Source organism: Hibiscus syriacus, unplaced genomic scaffold (assembly GCF_006381635.1).
Source record: "Hibiscus syriacus cultivar Baekdansim isolate YM2019G1 unplaced genomic scaffold, ASM638163v2 tig00110174_pilon, whole genome shotgun sequence".
Taxonomy (NCBI): domain Eukaryota; kingdom Viridiplantae; phylum Streptophyta; class Magnoliopsida; order Malvales; family Malvaceae; genus Hibiscus; species Hibiscus syriacus.
The window spans coordinates 1,478,346-1,492,558 of NW_024062612.1; the positions used below are offsets into that span (position 1 = coordinate 1,478,346).

Genomic DNA, 14,213 nt, shown 5'->3' on the forward strand with positions numbered 1-14,213 from the left:
TATGATCATAAATTCATACATTCTAATATAGGAAATAGACTCGTCACAAGTCTTATTTCCATTAAACATCATAAACTAACTTGTATGCACTCACCTGGGCCTCGTTTGCTTTGAATCAATCCTAATCCTTAGTTTATTCCGGAACAAGCTTTCATTCTATATCTACATAATAATACATTTATACTTATCAGTATACTAATTGATATATTCGAAACTATCACTCCTTAGACTAAGAGAAAAGCCAACTTCATCTTTTAATGAAGGTATGCATCGATGTACTACTTGTGCATCGGTGCACAAAATACATTCGATGTTTGTATTTTAAAAGAGTGCATCGATGCACTACCTGTGCATCGATACACCTTCAAACAATTTATGGGTTTTAACCTTGATGCATCGGTGCACTATGAATATGCATCGATGCACTCTGCCCATAATCCTCTTTTTGAACCCAAAAATTTATTATTTTTGGATTAAATCTTTCATATTTCCTCCCTTTTCATATTCCTAACTTACATATACGTACTTAAACTCATTAATATTCATTTATCTCATATTTAACCTCAAAATTTCATCTTTCATATGGAAATCAATAATCATACCAAATTTTCCATGTTATCCAAACTTAATTCTAACACTTCTAACTTCTTATTCTTATAGATGACAAGTCAAATTCATCCTCCAAATTCATTTAAACCTTCTTATTCAAAATTTCACTTAAAAACCCATTTTCTTTAATCTCTTCTAACATCTTCATCTTTGAGTTTTCACTTATCTTTAGACTTCTTTAAGCTTTCTTACTTTCCAAATAATCAAAACCAACTTAGAATTCAAATAATAATCAACTAATAAAAATTTTCACCTTTGCTCTTGGCTTCCACGAGTGAAGAAGAAAGGAGAAGAAGAAAACTCTGGAAACTCATTTCCCTCATTTCCCACGTTTTTATATCCCCTAAATGAGAAATAAAAATCTTCTCTTAGAAAAGACCATAATACCCTTATTACTTTCAAACTTTACTATTAAATCCAACCTCAAAATTTTCCAATTAAAATTCTGAACTTTTTAACTTATTTCGAAATTGAACACAATGCTTTCAAAATTCACCTTTAGGTCACTAGCCCGATATTGAGAATGTTACAAGCTTTCTCTGCAGTCTACTTGTACATACCTGGTATTTCTTTTCTTGTTATATCTGTAAGGGTTCTTTTTCTGGTTGTTTGAAATGGGGTTCATATCTTTGTAGGAAACATAGAATTAAAATGCAATGTCCATCAAAATCATTGTTGAACTCACAATTTCAGTGTCTGAAATACTAAACTGTAATGCCAAAGGTGGGAGAAAAAGGGAATATCCGCGACAGTTTGGAAATACATTTAAAGGCGACAATGGAGGGATATGCATCAGCCTGATGAATTTCCCGGCCTTGTGAGCTGAGTGGTAGTGGTCAGCGATTGCTCTGTATTTCCAGAGTCCTCTCCTTCTCAATCGGGTATTGCTAAAACCTCAAGAGCATATAACAGTTGTATTTGACAATGTAGTAAGTCTCTCTTCATCAGTTGTTCCATTAACATCTTCAAAGGATTGTCCAAAGTTTCCTACTTTACATGTAAAAAAGGTTCAACCATCTAAATTCACTCCAACATTATCATACAATAATAGTTTCTTTTCCACCATTTACTCAATCACCCACCCTGTCTCATATTACAACTAATTCATATAAATATTTCTAAAAAAGTAGAGGTGTGCCAGAATTCGACATTTGACCTCCCAAAACTTTACATTAAACACTGTTTGCTTGCATCAAAACAACTTATTACTAACATTTATATTATTTGACAGATAAATTATAAATTTAATTCTCAAAGTTTAAATTTTCATTAGTTTAGTTATTTTATTTTTAATTACTATTATTCTTTAATTTCTTTTAATTTGATTCTTAAATTTTTTAATATTTTTAACAACCATTGATTATAACACCAAATTTATAATTGAGCTAACATGATAATATATACTAATAATTTATATTCTTTTATTTTTAAAATTGTAGAATAACTTCAAATTTTTATTATAATTTAAATTTATTTATTGATATAATATGTAAAATAAATAATATCAAATTAATATATAGTACATTATACTGTCAAATTAACACTATTAAAATTTTAATATTTTAATAAACACTTTTCTCTAAAAAAAATCGTTCTCTCCTTTATAAAATACAAGATTAAGTTTAGTTTAATATTAAAATTAAATTTATAAAATATATAAATATTGATAATCAAATATATGTTTAATGTGAATGAAGTGTTAATAAAAATGATTGAGATTTAAAGTTTTATCTTGTCATATCAAATTTAAATTTTATTACCGTCACTCTCTTTATAGGTAATATGTACGGTTTTTTAATATTTTCTCCACTTTCCCCTCAGCCAAACACGTCCTTTAGTATTTCAATACCCAACCAAGGATTACTTCAATCTCTTTCGTTTTGTACGAACTTTCTATTTTTTTCTCAACTCTTTTACTCAATAACTCAATTCTGGGTTCTTTAATTGTCTGAAGATTCAATATTTTCCTTTCTCTTTCCTGATCCAGACAAAACCCATTAAATCTCAGCTTCTCATGGTTTGATTCTGTTAAAGCAGAAAAGAGTTTGACATGGGTGTTACGTTTAAGGTATCAAAAATTGGTTCTAGGTACAAGCCCAAGCCTTGTTTTCAATCGGAGGATTCAGTTGATGTTGTCTCTAAGAATTCTAAAGAGAGCTCACGGTCTAGAAAGCTCCAGGTAAATTTTATATATACCCATTTTTCCCTTCGCGTTTGTTAAAAAAACTATTGTTAAAAAGGAGAAATTGTTGGTGGACGGAAATTATAGGTCTGTTCCGTTGAGCAGATCCCGCAGCTTGTACTTTCATTTTTTAAAATATACTCATTATAATTGTATTTTTATTCTGTGGAACTATATTTTTTGCTTATTGGTTGCTGATAGAATTGAGATAGAATTGAGATAAAATTGAATTGCTTAAGAGTTTTTTTTTTATAATGTTCTATTCATTTAAAACTTTACAGTCAAGTTTTAAGCTAAAGCATGAGCTTGATTTCATGAATTGCCCTGCTTTATTAAAACAGGTACTATAGGTAAGGCCGTCAGGCCATTTTGTACAGTTTTAATTTCCTTAATAACTGATATAAGTTCTAATTTCAGTACACTTTCTCTCTTTATTTGATTCATAGTCCATAATTAAGAGAAGAGGAATGGCCAAAGTAAATTAGTTTTTATGTTTTTTTTTCATTTTTGTAATAGTCTGATTATTTGATTTTTGTGTGTGTTTGTGTTGATCCAGGGTGATATTGTTGAAGGCATTGAGCGTGTTCCTGGGGCGTCTCAATCAATAATTTCTGATGAAACGCATCGTGTTCCTGCAGGTTAGAGTCAGTAAAGCTTCAAAACCATTACTGTGTTTTGATTTTATTTTCCCCTCTCCTGATTGTTGATAATGTTCGAATTTTGAGCATGTTTTTTTGTTCTTTCTTGTTTTTGCAGACCATGAAATTTCCTTCACCTTGAATCTTTACCCAGATGGCTATTCTATTGGAAAGCCCCAAGAGGTTCGTTCAAGACAATATTGAGGATACTATTTTCTCTGGAAAAAGTTTACTAAAATGAAAGATTCTTTTGTTTCTATCTTTTAAGTCATTTTAAAGTTAAAGCAATTGTTGAATTTTCAGGAAGCTTTGCATACCATTCCGGATGCTCCAAAGTTGCATCCATATGATAGGTCATCTGAAACTCTCTTTGCAGTAAGTTTTTAACGAAACATATTTATTTTTCTGCTTTCAGTTTTTGTCTATTTAAGGTCAACTTTCATCTTAATGGTTATTTCTACACCTTTGTAAATTTTTGTCTTCTACATCAATTTTGTTTGGAGTGCGCATTGGGGAAGTTAGTTGTTGGACAGTAAAAACTATAAATCTTCAATTTAAATGGCTTGATTAACGGAGGCCTTCAGTGCAGTTAGCAAAAGAATTCTCAGATTCATTAGCCTTGGTGGATGGGATAGCGTGATCTCTGTTTTCCATTTTATAGCTTATTCTTTGCTTTAATTGTCTGTAAATGTTGAGTTGACTAGTAGTGTGTCTGATGACCATGTTCATGTTTTAATGATCTGAGGAAACATTGTCCAAAGATACTTGGCCATAATTCTATGTTGCCTGGTAATTTGTCTTAATCTTCTTCTATTTCGGCTTGGGAGTTGGGATTAGCTAATTCATTAATATTCTTTGAAAGGTGGGAGAAATTGAACTTTGATCAATGTAACTTTGTCTAGTTCTTATTTTTGCTACATTGAAACAATTGCTCTTTATCTGCAAGAAAACTATATTTTCAAAGGGGGGGGAGGAAGACCTCCATTGATATGGAAACCATTTTTTTTACTTACAAGCATGATTGTGGAATTTTTGCAACATTGTAGCCATTTATTCATGTTTGATTAACTATAATTTTGCTTTTTACTATTTACCTTTTTTTTTTAGCTAAACACAAGTTTTTTAAATTTAAAAAAAACAAGTACTAGAAGTTGCATCCAATTCGGCATCTGTGATTTTGATTGGTTTGCTGGTGGAGTTAACCCACTCATCTCTTGGAACTTGGTTTGAGAAACAGAATCATTGGGGTATCAGGAATAATTTTGTCTTAATTTAATGAGGCTATTACTTAATATTTCCTTTAAACTGCAGCATTATTATTACTCTAAATTTCTTTTTACCAAGTTTTTTTCCTGTATAAGCTCTACTTATAATTTATTTCCTCATTTGTTTCTGAACGCACTTGTAGGCAATTGAATCTGGCCGGTTGCCTGGAGATATTTTGGATGATATACCTTGCAAATATGTTGATGGGACACTCATATGTGAGGTGAGTTATAACTTATCATAATTATCCTTTCATCTTATAAGTCAATCATATTCTAGGATGTTCCCTTGATCTGTGTTATTTCCTTTCAGTTACCAAATGTTTTAACGTATGTGTTTACAAAAGCCAAGTCTCAACTCACTTGAACTGGCCTTGAACCCAGCTCTATACCGCAGTTTATGGACAAGATTGTACTCACAAATTGCTAGCAAGAGCACCATCTCTGCTTTCCTATTATTTTTCCCTCTAATCCCCCCCTTGCTGTTGTGGTCAAATAACTTTTGACTTCTTTGTTGGTGAATCTGAGAAGGGAGCTAAGGGTGTATCAGTTTTTTCTTATTTTATTGCTACCAACTACTATTATAGCACGAATAATGTTAATGTGCATTGAATGTAATCATATTTCACTTAAAATTCGTGTTTTCTTTTGAAGGTGCGTGATTATCGGAAAGTTGCACCTCATCAAGGATCTAACACCCCACCAATTGATGGATCCCCTATCATCAAGAAAGTGTGTCTTAAGATGTCTTTGGAGAATGTAGTGAAGGATATTCCATTGATCTCAGATAATTCATGGACATATGGTGATTTGATGGTACATATTGACAGCTCTCTCATCCTTTGTAAATGACTGCTGTACATGTTGCAAACCTGTTATACATTTAATCCCTTTTGACTGCAGGAAGCAGAGTCTCGGATATTGAAAGCCTTGCAACCACAACTTTGTTTAGATCCCACTCCCAAACTGGACAGACTCTGTACTAACCCTGTTCCAACTAAGGTGATGTGTTCACAAAGTAATGCCTGTTTCGTCTTCTTTGAGCATTCAGTTTTGTCTTTCTTAACCATGTCCAAATTGCAGCTTGACCTTGCTTCATGTAGCTTGAGGAGAAAGAGATTGAGGCAGACTCCAGAAGTTACAGTCACCTCTACTAGTAAGATACATGGAAATAAGGTTTACATAGACAGAGTGACAGAAAGCTCTAATGGCAGGTTGGGAGAGGCTGGAATTGTTTCAGGGAGTTTGATGCTACAACAGGAAAATCTGATTTCTCAAAGTATTGGTCCGAGCAATATGCTGGGATTAAGACCTAAAAGTTTTGTGCAAGATTCATCCATTCCAGCACTACCCATGGCATCACAGTCACCAAGGTATCAGATGGGGCTTGCGAATGCTAGGAGCATGCAGGATCATGGGTCTAGCTCTTTTGTCAGTGCATCAGCTGCCTCCCTTGTTGGGCAGGACGTGACAATGTCGTACACTGACAACATAAACTCTGGTGGTTCTCTTCTTGGGAAGAGGGAGAACCTAGATGGTCCAATGTCACCTTTATCTGGCCTTAGTAAAAGAACTAGACTTAATGCTATTGGCGCAGACGGGATGCAACAGCAACAAGTTGGGCCACATATGGATGGCCTGCATGGACAGGATATGAGCTGGAAGAATATATTACTTCCCCAACAAACAATTGCAAGAGGAATTCAGTATGCAAATACGGGCATGCAGAAGCACCCTCAGCAGGTTTTTGAAGGGGTTCTGAATCAGGAGGCTGGTGCAATGCCATTTGCTGCAGGACATCAAGCATTGAGATATGGTGCTAAGGAAGAGCCATTTGATTCTACTGACAAGTTGGATGGCTCTGAGCTGAACCGGGAAACTGATGCAAACCATTTGGACCCACAGCAGACACGCCTTCAACAAAGATCATTGCATGGATTTGCAAGACCTGGTTTCCCTCAAACAACTTGGAACAACATTAATCAGCATTTCGAGAAAGATGCGAGAAAGGAAGAATTCCAAAAAAGGAAATTAGTGCAAAGCCCACGTTTATCAAGTGGAGCTTTGCCTCAATCTCCGCTATCATCAAAATCTGGGGAATTTTTAAGTGGTCCTGTAGGACCTCACTTTGGAGCATCTCTAAAGGAGAAAGCTGTCAACTCAGTTCCTGCTGTTGGTGGTACCCCATCTTTGACTTCAAGTGCAAATGACTCTATGCAACGGCAACACCAGGCTCAATCTGCTGCTAAGAGAAGATCAAATTCCCTCTCCAAAACACCTGTAATAAACGCAGTTGGATCTCCCGCAAGTGTTAGCAATATGAGTGTTCCATTAAATGCAAGCAGTCCTTCCGTTGGTACCCCACCTTTGGGTGATCAAACAATGCTTGAAAGGTTCTCAAAGATTGAAATTGTTACTATGAGGTATGATGTTGATTGAATTATTTCTGCATTGGAGTTTTTTGATTGATTTCTAGCCATTGATTAAATACAATTGTGTTTCCATTCTGTATATAGTGCTAGCATCATCTTTGTGAAACTTAACAGGGCTCTAGTGCCTCTTATTTACATGAAGCGTGCTCTACTTGCTTTTTTCCCATTTTGTCCTGTTGCAGACCAGAAAATGAACTCGGGACCTGCTCGGTTATATGTTATTCCTTGTTTTTAACAAGTAAAACTAATGGCTTGTCATTTCCTGTTAAATGTTGTGTGGATGGCAATATTCATTTTTTGGTTTTGATTCCAGGTATCAATTCAACAGAAAAAAGAACAAGGTTGATGAGTACCATGTCCGGAAACCCAGCTCACATTCTCCTCAACTAATGTCAGCCTGTCTAACCAGTCTTTCCAGTAATGAGGACTTGAAAGACGAATTGAATCCACTATCAAAGTCACTTATTGGTGGAAGTATGAATACCTGCAAAAAAAGAATCTTGAATTTTGTACAGGGTGAGTGTGCTTTTCAAGGTTTTCTTTGTTGTTCTATCTCAGATTCTGGTCTTTCATAAATAAATATTTATGGTTCATTTCCCTTGCATTGACTTTGCTCTATTTTGATAGGGAATCTCGTTTCTCTAGTTCCTAGGGTAAGAACTAGAATGGTAATGTCTGAGAAACCAACTGATGGGACTGTAGCGATGTTTTCTGGAGACATAGATGATGGTGAAATTCTTAGTGCAGAGGATCATATTTCCCACCTTCCTACGCTTCCTAATACTGTAAGTTTATTTACTTCTTGCTGAAATAAGAATATGCCTTTTAGACAAATTGAAAACTGCCTGACCTCGGGTGGCAAAAGCAAATCTCTGCCATCAATTTATTTTAGTTTTTTTTCGTCTTTTTCTAGTTTCTCTCTCTTACTACACTTATCTCCTATATTTTGATTGTTCTGCTTTTGGGTGCTTATTTTTTTTTTATAAGAATTTCAGGCCTCATTAAAACCCCCTTCTTGATTAATGGATCTTTTGGGTGCTTTTGGGTGGTTATTGTTGTCTTGAAAACATATTATCTTTGGTGCTCATTCAACATAGTCTTGGTTTTCATTTGGACATCTTGGAGGATGTCCTGAAGGTCTACGTCAACTAATCTAACTTCCCTGTGAATTTAGATATTTCTCACCATGTTCTTTTCAACTCATGTTCCCTTTTGGAGCCTACATTGAGTTTTGTTAAACTCAGGCTCAGACTTTAACCATATTGAGAAGACTAGAAGGACCATCAATTATGCCCTTGTCTCATTAAGAAAGTCTCTCTTAGGATGGTATTTTATGCATCCCATTCTGGGTTTACCATTAAGTTAAAGGGACAAATTGCTAACAGTATAATGAACGTCTGCTACACTGCAATTTGAAGTTTGTAAAATCAAATCTTTAATCTTCCTACTCTTCTTATCCATATAAGAATTCTTATGCTGTTGTTCTGACATGTATCTCATTAAATCCTGCAACAGTACATGGCTGACTTATTTGCGGCGCAGTTTTGTTCACTGGTATGTCAGCTAATAGTCTCTAATATTCAGAGTTTGAGATTTTAGGTTAAAATAATGATTTTGCTTGCTTTTTTTCTCTCTCTTCTTTTTAACTTGTGGATGCAGATGCTACGTGAAGGACATCACCTTTTGGAAGATAATGTTCAGGCAAAACCAACTCGTGTGCTTATGGCCTCAAGCAGTCAACCAAATCCTGCTGTAGCTTTTCCCAACAATTCTGCAGGCGATATGCAGCATACTATGCAGCAGTATCCTGAAGCTGTTCCAGGTCAAGCAATCAATGAGGTGGCAAAGCAGAATAGCGGTAATAATATTTCTTTAAATCCATCTTCGAGTGCTCTAGGAAACAGTAGGATGTTGCCTCCTGGAAACCCTCAGGCCTTACAGATGTCCCAAGGACTAGTGTCTGGGGTTTCAATGCCTGCAAGGCCATCACAACTAGATCCACAACCGCAACAGCAACAGCAGCAGCAGCAGCAGCAAAGTCAACAGCACACTTTGCTTCAACAACAGCATCAGCAGTTCCAGAGATCACCAATGATGCTTACATCAAATCCTCTCTCACATTTGAATGCCATTGGGCAGAATTCAAGCATGCATTTGGGTAATCAAATGGTCAACAAATCTTCAGCTCTCCAACTTCAGATGATACAGCAGCAACAGCAGCAGCAGCAATTGCAACAACAACAACAGCAGCAGCAGCAGCAGCCATCGCAGCAGCAGGTACAAATGCAGAGGAAAATGATGGGACTAGGTGGAGCTGTAGGCATGGGAAATATGGTCAGAATTGGAGGCCTGGGCAATACCGCTGGAATTGGAGGTGCAAGTGGGATTGGTGGAACAGGAATATCAGCTCCAATGACTGCTATTTCTGGCATGGGAAATGTGGGCCAAAACCCAATGAATCTTCCGGGTGCAAATATAACCAATGCGATATCCCAGCAGCTTCGATCTGGTGCACTAACAACACCCCAAGCTGCCTTAATTTCAAAATTAAGGATGGGCCGAGGAAACATGTTAGGTGGTCCTCAATCGAGCATCAGTGGGATATCTGGAGCCAGACAGATGCATCCAGGTTCTGCTACCCTTTCTATGCTGGGCCAGAATCTGAACCAGGCTAACATGAGTTCGATGCAAAGGACTGCTATGGGGTCCATGGGTCCTCCAAAAATAATGTCTGGGATGAACCACCTTTACATGAACCAGCAGCAGCAACAACAGCAGCAGCAACAGTTGCAATTGCAGCAACAACAGCAGCAACAGTTGCAATTGCAGCAACAACAGCAACAGTTGCAATTGCAGCAGCAGCTGCATCAACGGCAACAACAACAGCTGCAGCAGCAGCAATTACAACAACAACCGCAGCAGCAAGAAACAACCTCACCACTACAGGCTGTCGTATCACCTTCACAGGTAGGCTCGCCATCAACCATTGGAATTTCACAAATGAATCAACCACCTCAGCCACAGCAGGCCCAGCAACAGGCCAGCCCACAACAAATGAATCAAAGGACTCCCATGAGTCCCCAACTGAGCTCAGGTGCTATTCATGCATTAAGTGCTTGTAACCCAGAGGCTTGTCCACCCAGCCCACAGTTGAGCTCTCAGACCCTTGGCTCAGTTAGTAGCATCGCAAATTCTCCTATGGAGCTTGGTGGGAACAAAAGCAACTCTGGTGGAAATACATAACATGTTCTGTGCAGTATCATCTTATTATACTAATTCTAGAGCCGCCTCAGTGCCAAGCTATCCCTCTCGTGAAAGAACGTTTAAAACTAATTTTGCAGACAGACCAGCATCAGTCTGTGAAAGCAGTTTGGTTTGTTGAAAAGGAAACGGTTAATGTTTGTTCCAATACTCTAGCCGACTAGGTGCCTAGCTATAACAGACTATTTACAATGATGGGTCGCTTTCCCTTGTCGTCCTAGGATTTTTCGTTTTATGTAAAAATAAGTGTAGCACTAGACTAGTTGGTGTGCCTATTTGTTATCTAAAGTTATGGGTTTGAAATTGAATACCCTCTTCCCAAAATAATACATTTCATAGTTATTATGATTGTATTTGCACCTTTCATTAATTTTCTCAGTTCTTACAATTGCAGTCTGGACAAACTTTGCTAATCTCGATTTTCACTGAATATTACAATTTCTTCTGTGGTTTGAATACGGAATTAAATGTCAATAGAGGCACGTCTCTTTTGTTACTAAAATGTCCTAATAATTATAATAATTTTTATATATTTAAGAATAATTATAATAATTTCATTTTCTATATATTTTTTCAATTAAATCCTTATTTTATTGAATAAAAATTATATATGTATGTACGAATGAATTTAGTTTAATCCAAAAAAACGAGTAATTTTGAAACAGGTGAAATTTTCCTAAATATTGGTCAAATCAGATTTTGACTGGAGAAGGTTATTTTTTCCGAGTGAAGTTGGCCAGAAACCGACCTATCCCTATCCCTACTTCAGATGCCTGGGAAGGGACAGTTCATAATATTGAGAAAATTTTGACAAATGCAAGAGCAGCCTCAATCTTAATGCAAAAATTACAAATTATAATTGGCTCATTTTGGCTTTAAATAATTGACCAGCCACGCCTGAAGGGAGCTACAGATGCTGTGGAAGCTATGCAGCAATTAATGTGGTCAATCCAGCACGCCAATTAGCAATTAAGGAAAGATAAATCTGGGGTTTTCTTCTCAAATATAGGCAACACAAACAGGCATGAGTTACTGCTGTAGTTTAAGCTAGTGAGCCCAAACTTGTGGTGACTCGGTACGTAAATTAGCTAACAAAAACTTGGACAAAGTGAAACACTAGAATAAGTTGATAATACCTAAGTTTACTATTTGGATGCTGAATTCTGGCTTTCACATGTAGAAAGAATAGTTTTGTTTTGACCATATGCTCTACAGCTATGGTCACTCTTTCACAATTCCAGATTTGTACCTACGACTTCGCAGAAAATTGTGTGATGAAGAAAAAGCAGAATTCACTCCAATGTTCGGTCTATGGGTGTGGCAAGAAGCTGCTCAAAGCAACAGGGAAGCCCAACGAATTCTGACGAGTTCTTAACACTATGGAGCATAGTTGAATCACCATAACTTTGTTTTCACCCAGAAGAGAAGGAAGACAACTCCCAACACAATGGCAACAGGAGCCCACTTACGAATCAAAGCCTACACGCAAAAGGAAACACATAACCAAGTATCAAACTTTGTTCAAGGGGGAAACACATATAAAGAACATAACTAATCTATTAATCAACTATGTTTAACACCAAGAACATAACTTTGCTGTACAGCTCAAGTACCTTGAACAAAGTCAAAGGCAAAACCTAACGTCTAACAGAAAAGCAGTTAGAGAATGAGAGGGAGAGAGAGAGAGATGCCCTCATATAAAGACAACTAACCTGCCTATTTAAATCTCTTGCCTTGTCAGCATATATACGAGATTCTGATGTCAAGCGACTGGACATTTGGCTTACCTGTGTCATCCGCATAAAAGAAAAAGTTAAATGCATACATAAACAAAGATACAATCTATCAGCCAGTGAAAAAAAAGATGGAGGTAGCACAATATTAAACCATCAATAAAGAAGAAACACTATTAAGCGACTTCAAATTGATGGCAATACATACAAGTAAGCTAAGGCGGCTACAAGGTGTAACCATAATTAACTCTATCATCCAGTTACCAGTTCATGTTCAAACGTGTATTACCAATTAAGGGTAATTTATGAAATTTAAAGCATGCAGGCAGAAACAGATATAGAGGCAACAGCCGATCCACCCCCCCCCCAACTAGTAGATGCAATACAAAAAGATGCACTATGCCTAAAATTGTAAAACCACAGTTACCTAGGTCATGATTGTAAAATCTAAACGTTCATCATGGTGCATTGATTCAAACAAAAAGCTTAATTAATTATCAAATATAATATACTATAATATTATAGCCTAGCATAATCCTGAACTTACGGTCCAGCTTTTCACCAACACCGAGAACTTCTTGTACATTACGCGTCATTATTTGATGAACTTCATAGAGTTCATCATTCAGCTTTGCAATATTACGTTGAGTACGAGTGTCCAGGTACAATTTCTTCGTCTTCTGTATGAATGTATCTTAAAGACAAAAAAAAAAGAAGATAAAATCAAGCCTAGCAAGAGAGCAGCACAAAACAAAGTAGAAGAAATACTACTTGCCTAGGTGGAAAAAAGAAGAAAAGCCAAACAATAGAGAAAAGAGGCTTACCAAATTTAATAAAGGCATAAGGCCTGGCAGCTGTTTCAAGCAGGCTCAAATTCATTCTTGAGGTCTTCCAGATATTGAAAGGGAAGCTTCTTAGGATAAGCACGGTCACACATTGTCAAGTAACAAACACGTCCTTCAATGATATAGCTAGGAAATTAGGTCAAATGTAACAATAAAAGTTTGATGCTAATACCAAAAACCGTGAAAAAACAAGCCTATTGAATAACTAAAAATATATTCAAAAAATTGACACCACCAAAGGGATCCTGGAACACATAGGGGCCGGTTTCAATAGACATCCTTGAAGCTTCATTATGGCCTTTGGACAGATTCTTAAATAAAGCCTTAACTTGCTGCTTGTACATCTCAGCATCTGCCAGATCACGACCATCATCGAGTCCCTCAGCCAGAGGAAGACCATCGGTAACACGAGCAATCATTGTCATTTTTACCATCTTTACTCCCCTATTTATCAGATACAAAAAATCTGTTCAAACTAATATAGAAGCAAAATTAACACCCTGATTAGACTTAAACTAGAAATTTTAACCCAAAACTAAACCCAAATTCCATAATATAATATTCAGATTTCTTTAAAACAAGCATATACGGATGCAACAAATACCAATTGCCTATATTTTGATAATTTGGTTCGCAAATCTTAATGGTACAAACAACTGACCATCACAATGACGACAATACAACATCTTCAGTCCCACAAATATTATTTCAACCCATGGACATTAATCAAATAAAATATATAACTTGATTCTAGTAATACATAATACAATAATCCCAAAATTCACCGAACTCCCGCAATCGATCAAAAGAAAGATCAAGCCAATTTTCCTTTTCTAATAAAAGAAAGGACATTAATGTGACCAAAGACAACCTATGTAATCAATATAGTCACGATCTAACAAACAAATATCATTTTTCTGAAATTCCAAAAAAATCCACAAATTAAGTTGAAGATAAAAAAAATTCTCATATTCTGAAGAATTTTCACACCAATGCAAACATAGCAAATAGTTTCGTTCAAAAAAATTATAATATTTACGAATTGGTGAGCGAAAAATATCGGAATTGTAGGAGTACCTGGCTATATAGAATATGGATCTATGGATTTCTTCTCGATTTCAACGATCTGAGGCAGAGGGACGGCCTGTGATCCGACAGTCTTTAAGAGGCGAAAATGAAAGGAGAGAGGTAAAATATATTGGGTAAAGTTTAAAATGGTCACTCGACTATCCCAAAAACATCTTTCTG

At 36.2% G+C, this 14,213-nt stretch overlaps 1 protein-coding gene and 1 pseudogene across 2 annotated transcripts; one reads left to right on the top strand and one right to left on the bottom strand.

Moving 5' to 3' along the window:
- Nucleotides 1-2,414: 2,414 nt before the first annotated feature.
- On the top strand, nucleotides 2,415-10,778 carry LOC120216888 (protein PHYTOCHROME-DEPENDENT LATE-FLOWERING-like). Of its 2 annotated transcripts, XM_039214167.1 has the most exons (13): nucleotides 2,415-2,788; nucleotides 3,348-3,429; nucleotides 3,548-3,612; nucleotides 3,733-3,804; nucleotides 4,838-4,918; nucleotides 5,349-5,510; nucleotides 5,598-5,696; nucleotides 5,778-7,117; nucleotides 7,440-7,642; nucleotides 7,754-7,911; nucleotides 8,642-8,680; nucleotides 8,786-9,913; nucleotides 10,049-10,778. In XM_039214167.1, exons 1-13 carry the CDS (start codon nucleotides 2,660-2,662, stop codon nucleotides 10,367-10,369), a joined length of 3,879 nt encoding a protein of 1,292 aa, XP_039070098.1. In that variant the 5' UTR covers nucleotides 2,415-2,659; the 3' UTR covers nucleotides 10,370-10,778. The 2 variants fall into 2 exon arrangements, with proteins under 2 accessions (XP_039070098.1, XP_039070097.1); XM_039214166.1 differs by having other exon boundaries at nucleotides 8,786-10,778.
- Nucleotides 10,779-11,378: 600 nt separating this feature from the next.
- LOC120216890 lies at nucleotides 11,379-14,158 on the bottom strand (annotated as a pseudogene).
- Between the last annotated feature and the right edge of the window lie 55 nt (nucleotides 14,159-14,213).

Coding starts and splice junctions, on each gene's coding strand:
- LOC120216888 (XM_039214166.1), top strand. CDS start 2,660: ATGGGTGTTACGTTTAAGGTATCAAAAATTGGTTCTAGGTACAAGCCC. Junction 3,613..3,732: donor CTATTGGAAAGCCCCAAGAG/GTTCGTTCAAGA, acceptor TTGAATTTTCAG/GAAGCTTTGCATACCATTCC. Junction 3,805..4,837: donor CATCTGAAACTCTCTTTGCA/GTAAGTTTTTAA, acceptor ACGCACTTGTAG/GCAATTGAATCTGGCCGGTT.